The sequence below is a fragment of the Carassius auratus genome, unplaced genomic scaffold (genome assembly GCF_003368295.1).
Source record: "Carassius auratus strain Wakin unplaced genomic scaffold, ASM336829v1 scaf_tig00023542, whole genome shotgun sequence".
NCBI lineage: Eukaryota > Metazoa > Chordata > Actinopteri > Cypriniformes > Cyprinidae > Carassius > Carassius auratus.
Window position 1 is genome coordinate 4,150 of NW_020525279.1, and position 13,150 is coordinate 17,299.

General features: G+C 38.5%; 2 protein-coding genes across 2 annotated transcripts in view; both read right to left on the reverse strand.

Annotated features, from left to right (window-relative positions):
- Window positions 1-233: 233 nt before the first annotated feature.
- LOC113077932 (up-regulator of cell proliferation-like) lies at window positions 234-10,693 on the reverse strand. Its single transcript, XM_026250204.1, is given in 3 exon segments — window positions 234-4,824; window positions 5,925-5,952; window positions 10,642-10,693. A coding segment is annotated over 1 exon segment (3,570 nt). The 5' UTR covers window positions 4,817-4,824; window positions 5,925-5,952; window positions 10,642-10,693; the 3' UTR covers window positions 234-1,246.
- The window catches only part of LOC113077931 (stonustoxin subunit beta-like), a 38,777-nt gene continuing 36,262 nt past the window's right edge, over window positions 10,636-13,150 (reverse strand). The window contains exon 3 of the mRNA XM_026250202.1: window positions 10,636-12,353. Within this exon, the coding sequence (XP_026105987.1) occupies window positions 10,636-12,353 (1,718 nt within the window). The remainder of the gene's footprint in view (window positions 12,354-13,150) is intronic.

Sequence of the window (13,150 nt, forward strand, 5' to 3'; positions counted from 1 at the left end):
TGTTAGTGTTGAAAATAACTCCCTTGGTGTTAAACTATTGACGCAACTAGTGTAGCTTTAACTTTAACTTTGTGTAAATGGAGCTTACACGCTAATGGTGTTAATAGTAAACACTTGTGGTGCTTTTTTGACACTTTATGCACAATGTTTTATTTTCATATATTGTTATATGTTTGCTAGTTGTTTGATTTTGGTAACCATGTTGAATTGCAGATGCACAACAGACAATCACATTTAACAATACAATTATCAGAATTTATTCAGGTAACACTGTCTACATGTGATTGGCAAATGAAATCTCCAGAATTAATTAACCAGTTGATGAAACTTGTCATCATATTTCCAGTATAGTGAGGCCTTTATGCTGGGGTCTGGATCGATTCGCCAGTCTAGATAGATTTTTTTGTACTCCTTGTATGGATGCCACTGATCATTGGTGTCAAGGCACTTAAAGCATTTGTCACTGTGCACTAATGATGTACAGATGTCTGTCACTAGTTTTTAAGAATAATCAAATCCGTAGCAGCCGAGACCTTTTGGTCTGTGGATTGAGACAAAGTGTTCAGTGTGGGCTCCTCCTCCAGCCTCACATGGTGCTTCACAGAATGGACACGGTTTCCCACAGCCCCATACTCGATTGAACAGCACATCCTGTGGTTTGGTTTGAAGACAATCTATTTTGCTTTGAAATTTTTTTTCTTGAAAACTGGTTTTCAGTAATTTATCCATGTCCTTCACAGAACATTGAAGGGATTCAGTGAATTTTTGCTGATTTGCATTGTTCAGTGTGCTGATTTTGTCCACAACATCCTTGGGGAAAACAAGCTTGATTTCAAGTTCCTTGCAGATGTTTTCAATGAATCCCTTGATGTCATTTTTCTTTGAGTCTTGTTCTGCTTTTTTGATCGCCAGAGTAATTTCCTCTATGACTTCACTGTGGAGCTTTTCCTCAAATGTGATCATTTTGTTCTCTCCTGTAAAGTGATTTTTAACTTTGTAAAAAATTACCTTTTTAACAAACTGTTTATATGACTGAATGAACTTCAAATAGGTTTTAAATTCAGATACATCAAGAAGATTTTTCAAGACTGACTTCTGAAATGACATCCTTGTTCCAAAAACTGAGTTTTCACCAATCAGCATCTCACCTGCCATTTCCATGCCCATCTTCTCAGACGTATCTTTCCAAGGCAGGTGTTAGGCAGTTAAACATAAATTCATCCGCTTTCTTCTGACACTTGTCTCGTTAACGGTAAAGGTCAATGAAGTTAGAGTAGTATGAATGTTTAAAGTTCTCCAAGGCTGTTCGCGGGTTATTGTCCTGGATAAATTCATTATGAATATTTTGAAACTCACTGCTTGCAAAGCCACAGATGTGTAATTTAAGGGACAGTTCAAAATCTTCCTTTATCTTAAAACCTTCATGAGCCTTAAGTCTCTCATCAATCATGTTGAGAATTGCCTGCATGTATGTGTCATCATAATCATTCTTACTTTCCCTCTTTGCTTGAACAAATTTCCAACAGTCCACGATAAGGTTGTCTGACATTTCTTGAACAGTCTTGATCCGTTGAGCGTGATACATCTTGTATATAAAGTCACCTTTGTAGAAAACAAAATCTCCATGGCCTACATTATGTAGATTCTTCACTTCGTCTAAGATTTGAGCCATTGAACTTCCTCTGGATTCAAGATTTCTCCTCAAATCAAGAAGAACTCTTGCCATGATATCTTGTTGCTGTAGCCCTGTGTATGACAGTGTGCTGACAGTCTCCTCCCACATCTGTTCAAATGCTTCATCCAGCATGGAGTCTGACATGTCTGATTTGTTCTCACGACAGAATTTCAGCAAGTCCAGCACTTTTTTCTCCATTGTGTCCATGTATGTCTTTTTGATTCCTTCCACCTTCATCATTCCCTTTCGACGTGAAAGAGCTGCATTCAGTTTGTTTGTGATGGAATTTGAAAGCTCTTTCTTCAGAGATATGGCAGAGTTTATAAATCTTTGTCGATAGCTTTCCACAAGTTCAACATGACCTTCTCCTTGTTCATAGTATGATTGGATCTTGTCAATAATTTCATCTTGTCCCTTTGAAAGCTCAGATTCTGCTTCTCGTTGTAAATTATAATAGACGTCTTCAACTGTGAACTCCATAGAGTTAAATTCTCCATAGTTTAAGATCTTTGTTTCAGCCTGTAATGTTCATGTGTGCATCTGCTTTCTCAGTGTCCAGTCCCATGTGTTGTACTCTGTGCACAGTTTCATGTATGCATCAGCCACCAGGCGGTTTCTGAAGTTGAAGATGAATTTCTCAAATTTCACAGCAGTCCACAAGTCTTTGGTCCATCTAATAAATTCATTCAAGTCACTGGACTTGTGACGTCTGAAGATCTCCATTATATGCTTTTTGAGATCATACACAGACTCACTATAGCCGATACTCACTGGTGCCATTGGGGGGTTTCCATGCCACAGTCCAGGGATGTAGTGGTCACCTTTCTCAGTGTCATAGTTCATCACATCGTTAAATTTACTGAACTCCAGTTTGTTCTCCATTTTGGGTGCAGCTTCTGTCATTTCATCCAGTTGCTCCAACAGATATTTACGATATCTAAAGTTTGAATCATGAGCTGAGACATCAGCAACATTCTGGTGTACAAACAAACATGTGTGTTTCTTACCTATTTCCTTCATCCTGAGGAAGGCATGAACAATGATCTGTAAAATGTCTTTCATCTCTGTTGAATTCTCCATGGCAATGTTGACAATTGTTACATCACTCAGTCCAACAACAAGAGTTGCCAACTCATTGTCGTGTCCATAGCTGTTGTCCAGTTGTGCGAGCTCAGGGGATTTCAGTCCTTCAGTGTCTATTATCACTATATAATCACAACTTAATTGTGCTTTACAGTCATCGGTTACTTTAATGAGCTGCAGAAAGGCTCCCCTGGTGCATCTTCCACTGCTCACTGCAAACTGAACTCCAAACATTGTGTTCAGCAGTGTTGACTTTCCTGAACTCTGGACGCCCAAAACAGTGACAACCATAATCTTGTTTTTGGGCTCCACCAGTGTATTTAATTCAGAAAACACACTAGACAGCCATTTTACAGGGACATTTGAAGAATCTCCATCCATAAGTTCAAGTGGAAATCCATCCAGCAGTAGTTCAGCACAGAGTTTAGGTAAACGTGCAAATTGTTTGCAGTAAAGTGCATCTTCTGAGAGTGAGACTGCAGCTTCGTAAATCTGGCTCATTTCTCGAATGAAGTGTTCCACTCCTAAAGAACTGTTTGAAATCTGTTTATCAAGCTCAGCTATTTCTGTCTTGTTCCCACAAGTATCTTGACATTTCTGTTTGTACAGTTCTCTGAGTTGAGGCAGTACTTCATGTGAGCGATTCTCCAAATTGATTCTCAACCATTTTAAGAAATAGGCCCTTTCTGGTGATGATACTGCACTAATAAAACAGCTTATGGCAGCAGACATGCCTTTTCTGGATTGCTCTTGTCTGAGTTTATATTTCTCAATCTGGAGTTCATCTTTGTAGTCCTCAATACTCTTTTCCCCAACTTTCTTCATTCGGCACCTCTCCTTCTCTAATTTTGCCAATTTCATCAATATTTCCCCTTGCAAGGGCAGCTCCTCCTTCTTGAACTGCACTATATCATAAATGTTTGAAGTGATTTCATCTGCCCCTGCTTTGGCACGCTGACATCCTTCAACATCCTCATCCACCAAGATTCCCAGATTTCTTGCAATCTCAGCTAAATTAACAACTGAGGTTTTATGATTATTGTACGTAATTGCATCTTGCAACTTGTTCTGGATTTTGTTGACAAAGTCTGCATCATTTTGCTTATCTTTAAAAATGAAATTACTTTTCTTCAAGTTGAGCTTGCTGACTGTAGCTTTTATGATCTCGTTTTTGGAGTCTCCAACAAAAAATAGCTGAGGATTAGATTTCTGACTGGGGACTGAAATTAAATGTGAATCTAAACGTTGGGGTTCAAAGAACACAAACACAGCAGTTGAAGCCTCACACAGAAAAGTGTACTGTGTTTCAAAGCTCTGAATGTCACCTCTCAAGTTCGCGATTGCTACAGGCTCAGGAAAGACATCTATGTTCTTGTTTCCACAAGGCAGATACCAGGTCATCTCAACCAACCCATTTGATATTTTCTTGTTGATGTTTCCACAATCCATGTTGAAGTGCACAAAAGTATCAGTGTATTGCTGTGGATTGCTGAGCAGCTTATTCAGAATGTCTGATTTGGAAATGTTGCACCTACCAAGTCTCACAAAAGACACTAAAGGTAATTCTGACAGAGCAATCCTTTCTTCCACAAATGCACTTGGATCTGATAATGAGTGTGGTCTGTATTTTTTCACAATATCTCTCATTGCCCAAAGCATAAGAGTGATCTGATCGTTCTCACTGTTTGGAAGCAGCAGAGGAACAGCAAACTGACACATGCACATTTTCACGATCATTTCCTGCTGAAGAAAACTGTCAGAACAAAGAAACACTGCAGTCAAAACGTCTAAAGGATTTACTGACTGAGGACAGTCTGATTCACTCTCCTGATCATCATCACTCTCTGAATCTTCTGTACCGTCTGATGAAGAACACATAACACTCCTCGCTGTTCTCTGTAGCATCATCAGCTTCTTCAAGAATAGCCACGGCAGATCTGAAAGAGACTGAACAGTCACATCTGTGATACTGTTCTTATTGATCTGCAGTACTGTGTGTAGAGTGAGCTTCTTTTTATAGTAATCCGCTAAACCCAAATTGTCCAGGAGTTTCTTCATGATGTTTCCTGTAAATGAAAACAAAATGAGCTTGCCCAGTCAACACAGCATGATTTTAAGAGCAATGCCATAACCTCAAATAATCCACTGGTATACCCTAGTGAAAAATAAATATACTTAAATGTATTTAAAATACATTTATTTCATGCTAAGTATACTACAAATAAATTTTCTGATTTATGCACTTAATAAAATGCCCTGCAATTATACTGTTTATATACTAAACTGGTATACTTAAAGTCTGCTAAATTGGAACAACTAATTAACAACTTAATGCACTTTAATTGTGCAGAAGTAGTGATGAAGTCCAACTAAAGATATACTTAGTATACTGTGCTAAAGTGGAATGTTTTGCATTTAAACACTGATGTTTTGCATTTTGCATTTAACACTTTACACTTAAATCGATATTGGTCTAAACTTTACTGTGTTAAATTACCAATAGCGATATTGGTCTACCCGTTATCATCCTAAATGCATTCGTTGAACACCTTGTGGTACCATCCCCCAGAGGCAAAAAAATAAAATAAAACTATGCTTCCCTTAATTCCGTCCTTTGGAGAACTTTAGATAAAGTAATCTGCTAAATGAATTCATGTAAAATTTACATGTAAATAATAATAATAGTTTTCTGTTTTGAAGACCGAAAACAGAGAGCGTTAACCTGGTATACAGGGTCCTTAACATTTCACACACAAATCAGAATTTTGCTGATGCTCAAATTACAACGTAAAGGGAAGATGTCACACAGAGTAAAGTTATGGCGCTAATCTGGTATTCAAAATCGAATTTATACCTGAAATAAAGTGTAGAACAATGATTAACAAAATTAATTAATTAGAACAAATTAATTAGTTAATAACAAAAATGTATATGATTCTCCACTTTTTCTCTTTCAACAAACATTAGAAACATTAACTGTTTTTTAAATGGTTTCTATTCAGTGAAGTTTAGAAAATAATTTAAGCTTATAATGTTAAGAAATGCTTTATACGTACAATTTAACATTATTTGACACTAACTACTGATGTATACATATAGTGCTCTTTGTACATACACAATTATGACCTGCATATCAAACAAGATTATAGAAGTAATTTTAACTTACTTTCTTTTGAAAATCGTGATTTCCTTCCCTGTGGAGAAAAAAAAAAAAAGACATTAAAAAAGTGCAATTGCTAATACGGATGTGAACAAATTTAAACATTTCATTTAAAATTTCAGAGCTACTGGTCTTTAAAAGATATTTCATTTACAATTTATTTTAAGGTTTACCTTTAAGTTTAGGTATAGGATCAAAGAATCTAGAAAATATGGTCATGTAGAATCAGTATGTGCTTTATGTAAGCAAGACGTTTTGAGAGGCCGCGCTGTATTGTGAATAAGTCACAGCTGAAAGGTGATGTTAGGCAAGATGCAAAGCAAATCTGATTTTGTGCATGTGAGATGAGTAAGTCCACGTTAATATTAATTTAGAACGACAGTAAGCATCATGTTCACACTATGCCTCTGCACTACCGATTTCTCTCAACATGGGGACAGGAGACCCATCAGTCAGTAAATGAGAAAACAAATTAACTGCTGCTATTTATTTGATAAACTCAGATACTTTCAGGTAAATTAAAAAGTAATACATCACTTTACTAGTTACTTGAAGAAAGTAATCTGACTATGTATCATGCAATACTTGTAATGCGTTAACCCCCATCTCTGTCTAAACTAAAGTGTTACCGATATTTAAAGGGGGGGTGAAATGCTATTTCATGCATACTGAGTTTTTTACACTGTTAAAGAGTTGGATTCCCATGCTAAACATGGACAAAGTTTAAAAAATTAAGTTGTACGTTTGAAGGAGTATTTTTGTTCCCAAAATACTCCTTCTGGTTTGTCACAAGTTTCGGAAAGTTTTTTTCGAGTATGGCTTTGTGTGACGTTAGATGGAGCGGAATTTCCTTATATGGGTCCTAAGGGCGCTTCTGCCGGAAGAGTGCACGCTCCCGTAGAGCAGAGCACTGAGAGAGCACAGACATTCACTGATCAGAGCGAGAGCGTCGCGAAATGTCACAAAAGGAGTGTGTTTTTGGTTGCCAGGGCAAGACAACCCTGCACAGATTACCAAAAAAAATAAAAAAACAGCATTAAGGGACCAGTGGATGGAGTTTATTTTTACAGAGCATCAACGGAGTTGTGCAAGTGTTTGTGTTTGTTCCCTGCATTTCGAAGATGCTTGTTTTACAAACAAGGCCCAGTTTGACGACGGATTTGCGTATCGTTTATTTCTTAAGGATGATGCAATCCCAACGAAAAAGGGTCACGATCGTGTGTTGGAACCGCATGCGGTGAGTAAAACTGCTTCAAATATCTCTGCCTCCTTGTTAGTGCGTCCGCCTCCCATGCCGGAGACCCCGGTTCGAGCCCCGCTCGGAGCGAGTCGTTGCTGCTGCTGCTTTCGTTCAATTTCAGCCTCGGGATCTGATTCTGGATCATTAATAAACGGCTGAATCTGACTGTAAGCCATGGTTTGTTTTGGATGATGGTTTTTCCCTCATGATGTCACAGCTTCCAAACGCTCTCAAAGCAAAAGCCTACTGGTGCTCGTGATTCTTTAGCTCCGCCCACACGCCACGCCTCCAGTCTGTCGTGTTTTTCCTGGAAAAATCGGTACAGACTATCTTTCTCTTATGAATATAATAAAACTAAAGACTTTTTGGAGTTGTGAAGGATGCAGTACTACTCTATAGGTACTCAAGATTAACAGGATATTGAGTGAAAACGAGCATTTCACCCCCCCTTTAATAAAATCTTCATCACTTTTACAAGTACTATAGTGTCTCTGAACAAATTAAGCCCAGTGATTGAATACACTTAAGCAGTAAGAATTTAGTTAAACCAATGTCATAAATTATGAGTTGTGACAGGATGGAGATTATGTGGCCTTGTCATCATACTTTTTTCTGTTTTTCATAGTTTTTCTCTGCATTATTGTAATGTATGTGCTCTTGTTTTTTAGTCTTTCAGTTTGTAGTTTTGCTTCCGCTTCCTCATCTCAATTCACCCAATGTTAAAACTAGAAACTAAAAGACTACAAAACAAGGGCACAAAATACATTGCAATTATTTATGAGAAAGATCTTTTAAGTCCAATTGCTAACCTGTATTTTGAATGATATTGTATTACAGTCAGGGTAAAGGAGGAGTAAAGGAGGGGAACATTTCCGGTAAATTTCCAGAAACTTCTAATGGGTGTGTTTTGGGCATAACGTGCAATAAACCAAATAAAAGTCTCACTTTCAATTCCCATAAAGAGTTTGCGCCATGGTAGATTTGCTATTTACAAGGTAGAATATGCAAAGTGCAAAGACTAAACACAGAGAGGAAATGGAGCTGCTCGTGCACGAGGAAATGGGTATCCTAATTCTGATACATGCTTATACTTATATTTATGTAGGCTATACGATAATAATCTTTTACATTGTAATTATTTAAAAGTTAAGGGGAAGTTGTGGCCAAGTGGTTAGAGAGTTTGACTCCTAACCCTAAGGTTGTGGGTTTGAGTCTCTGGCTGGCAATTCCACATCTGAGGTGCCCCTGAACAAGGCACTGAACCCCATAACTGCTCCCTGGGCGCCGCAGCATAAATTTGTGCATTTATCAGATGACTTACAGAGCACTCAGGATAAAATTTTTTACCTAACGTGTGTTCCCTGGGAATCGAACCCACAACCTTGCACTGCTAACCCAATGCTCTACCACTTGAGGCACAGGAACACTAATAAATGGCTGCCCATTGCTCCAGGTGTGTGTGTGTGTTCACTGCTGTGTGTGTACACTTTGAATGGATTTTATGCAGAGCACAAATTCTGGGAATGGGTGACCATATGTGGCTGTGTGTTACTTCACTTTTGTAAGGTCAAAATGATCAAAGACTTCTGTTTTTCCTGTCCCAAACTATCTTGAGTAACAAAAGGCCCATTTGACATTCCTGATGGCATTAAAGTGATGATATCAATCAAGGCCTGTAGGCCAGCATGTGTTTACATCGGGGGTCTGCTAATTGTCACACCTTTTGCACAATGGGTGAAGCTGTAGTCTGCTGATTGGTCAGGTTGAATGTCTCACATTTGGGTTTCAGTCACATGGTCAAGGAAGGGATAAAAGAAGACTGTGAATGTTGCTCTAGGCTTTTTCTCTCTTCTGGCTTTTCTTTGCTGAATCTTTCCTTTACTGGAGCTCTCTCCCTCTATTTCTCCCTCTCTCTATCTCCCCCTCTCTCTTTCCTTCTCAGGTAATATTTTACATACATGTTGGGTACAATTAACTATATGTTTTACCATCCTTCATCTATTTTGTAACCAATTCAAGTGTAACCATAACAAAATATTGTTATTAAACCATTTTAATTATTAATTATGTGCTAACTAGTCTTGACTCAATATTAACTTTGAAGTGCTACCTATTGCAATACAATATAGTCACTTAATAGCAACGCTCTCCCACATATTTAGCTATTGTAACTGCGCTTATTTCCGTCGTTGGTATAAGCGGCAGTGGGTGGTAATAGACTAGAAATGTACAGTTTTATAACATCGTGCTGATAACGTTTCTTTAGTCCTTTCGGCAATCCTACAGCCTGAACCTCTGTAGGCAAACCACCCTTACACTTTTTTTTATATTTGGCATGTTTGTGTGCTGCTGTGTGTCGCTGTATGTGTAATAAGTATGCATGCGAGTATACATGCGTTGTGGACCCACCTGTAGGCGCATATTTACTATCGCACTCTTTGAATAACAAAAAATACAGTGTAGGTGACATACAGCCACATATGGTGACCGATACTCAGAATTCATGCTCTGCAATTAACCCTTCAAAAGTGCACACACACATCAGTGAACACACACCCGGCAGCCATTTATACTGCAGTGACTGGGGAGCAGGTGGGGGTTCAGTGGCTTGCTCAAAGGCACCTCAGTTGTGGTATTACCGCATGGTCGTGAGTGTACAAATGGGTGCAAACGCATTTTTAAACAATGTGGTGCAGGATGTAAAAATGATAACTGCATCGGCCTGAAACCAGCAAAAAACACTTGCATCGCACCTGGCACCGGCTTGTGCTTAGTCTGTGATAGCACTTGTTGCCCATGTCCAGTTCTTTGATTTTTCTGACCATTGTTCATGATCATCAGTGCCTTTGCAGCAGTATACTGTTCCTGGAGAAGATTCATACTTCAAAGAAACTGCAGCCCTATATCATACCTATTACTAAATCACCACATAGTTTGAAGATGTTTAGCAGTCAACGCATATGTATTCCTAAACTCTTTTTAACTCTAAAAACAAATTATAATTTAACAGTTTCTCACACTTCACTGAAAGTATATTGGGGTCTTTAGTTAGACTTGATGACACTTCTGGGTTTCGTACAACTGAAGTGCAAGAGTAAATTACTTTAGTTTTTAAATGCTGTGAAACACAAAACCTGATCTACAAACACTAGATATTTTTCAGATAATAACTTATATAAAATTATTTACTTTATCTCTCTTTCAAAACAAGAATATTTATCATCATCTGAGAAGACCATGGACATTCATGATATTCTTCCATCAGCTTCCTGCTCCACAATTTTTACATGACAGCATTGCCAAGACATTTGTCAGTTTTGTTACCTGCCGATTTATCAGACATTTCACAAAATCATTTAAGATGGTTTTAGTGTGCCAGTAGACAATATCAGTTTTAGATTTGCAAACATTACTTTTGCGAGTATGGCAATCATTTATATATGAAAGTGGTATTAGCTGCGATTAAATAAAGAAGCATCATACCTCTCTGCTTTGGTTTGGGTGTGTAGTAACTCTGATGACATCACTGTCTACGGTGACGTTCAGTTTCCCCACAGATACACATGTGACCTCATACTCAGTGCGTGGTCTGAGATCTGTCAGAGTAGCTGTGCTTTGTCCCTGTAGCACAGATTGACATATCCAGTTCTTTCCCTCTTTCATTTTGTACAGTATCCTGAGCTCTTCTGTTGCAGGACATGATGAAGACACCTTCAAAACAACTCTATGATCTGTGATCTGCTCAATGACTGGGCAGGATGGTTTTAATGGAGGAGTGAAGCAGGTGGCTTCCTCAGATCCATTTTCATACAGGAGAATGCAGGAACCTGGAAGGTTTTTCATCTCTTTTGATGTAACAATAAATTTAGTTGATTCACATATATTTGATTTGATCAGGTTTTTAAAGATTGTCAGGTTTCTCCTCATATTCATTTTGACGTTAGGAGTGAACATGGTTTTTTGTTCAGGATCAGGTGCACTCCCAACACTGTGGTCTTTTGCTGATAGACTCAGCAAGGCCTTTTGTCTAGAAAGGAGGACATCGGGCCTCTCAAATGATGTGAAAGTGTAGCTAACCACATTTTCAACATCCAGATCCATCAAAATCTCATCCAGATTCTCCTTCACCTTTGCTCCAGAATCATCCAGTTGTCTAAGCAATGCTTTAATTGTGACTGATTCTGTTTCTTTCTCTTTGATCCATTGTTCAAGATCACTTCCTCTGAATGGACATTCATCATGATGACGCAGAAGATCAATCAGGGCTGTTTCCTTTTCAAAGTCCCCACGGATCTTTGGCAACAGAGAGCCAATTTTCTTCATGAGACTCAACTTATAGGAGCAGCAATTTTGCTTCATGTGCATTATTTTATTATGAAATCCTGCAAATGCCAAAGATGGTTTATCATTCAGAAGGTCACTGCATTTCATTTCAGCGATGTTTAAGCACTCAATTACGGATTCAAGATTTCTGATTAGACTTGTGTGGATTTCTTTTTGAAGTTTTGCAGCAGATGAATGTAGTTTGTCCAAGGGGTAAAGCCAAACTCTCAATGGAACTGCAAGTTCTTTGTTGTCTCCCAGTAGTTTTGGAAGATCAGCAACAACCTTCAAAGCATCTTCAAAAGAGGCTGGATTAGATGGTAGCTGGAAGTCACCGTGAAACGTGCAACTGAATTTTTTAATGTCAGTCTTTTGATTTTGATCCATTTTCAGATCAATCTGTGCATCTATTGGAATTCCCTTTAGTTTCTCAAAGGCAGCTTTTACATCTCCTTCTACAATGCTCTTGTCTTCATCTGATGAAACTTCTCTATCAAAAACAAAGCAAGCATTTGCCCCATACAGCACAGCTGTCACCACATGTGTGGCTGTGTCATTATCAAACACTTCGTAGTAACCTATATTTCCAGAAGCCAAGTGATTCATGGTCAGGGCTTCAAACTTGGTGGTTGATGAATAATGTAGAGTCAGTCTCTGTTGTTGGAAGGACTTTTTGGTGTCACTAAGATATTTGGCTGCTCCACTTACATTGACGAGTCCACTTAAAAGACTCAACTTTAGACAACCGTCAATGTTCATCAAGTTAGATTTTTCCTCAAAGGAGTCTGAAGCTGTAACACTGAGACCTGTAGTAATTTGAGGATGAGCATGTATACTCTGTTGCAGCTGCTCTTTGTCCCATAGTGTGATTCCTAAAATTGAAAAATATAGGGTTAATACAGCATTAAAAACATTAACAATTAGGGGTGTCCATGGTTAACCGGTTAACCGATTAACCGTTAAAAATTGCGTAACCGAGTGAAACATTTTGCTCGGTTAAGTGACGTCAATGGCGTGCATTGAATTTAGTTGTAATACATTTTTGCACCACCAGAGACCGCCAGAGCGCTCCCAGACATTTGTAATTTCCACAAGAAGAAGTCATTTTTCTAATATGAAGCGGGCAAAAAAAAAATACAGCGTTGGAGCACTTTAAAATTGAGAGTGACGGGGCAAAATGCAAGTATTGCAATACAGTGCTTAGATATACTTAAAGTACAACCTCGTTGTTGCCATCTCAACAGCCAACACCCGGGCATCATTAGGCCGGTCAGGACTCACTGGATGCGTGGCGATGAGCGAAAGCATCTCAGCTGCGTGGCGTGTCTGTTTTTAATTCGGTTCCCATGTTAACAGGTTAGAGCTTGCCGACTGCCTGCGTGAGACGCGCGGCTCGACGCGTGCATGCTAGAAATAGAACCGACGCCTTGTTGGAAGCGTTTCCAGGCAAAATATAATAGGAAAATATGTTTATATGTCATTTTGTACACAAATACATATTAATTCATGACATTTTGATATTTGAAAGTCTATAGGTTGACATAAATTCAGATATAAATGTAATTTAAAAAAATAATCATCGATTTTCAAATATTGTACCTGTCAAACATTTCATAGTCATAGCCTTAGCGAGGCGGCCGCGGAGCCTGCTTGTTACCTTCGCCTAAAC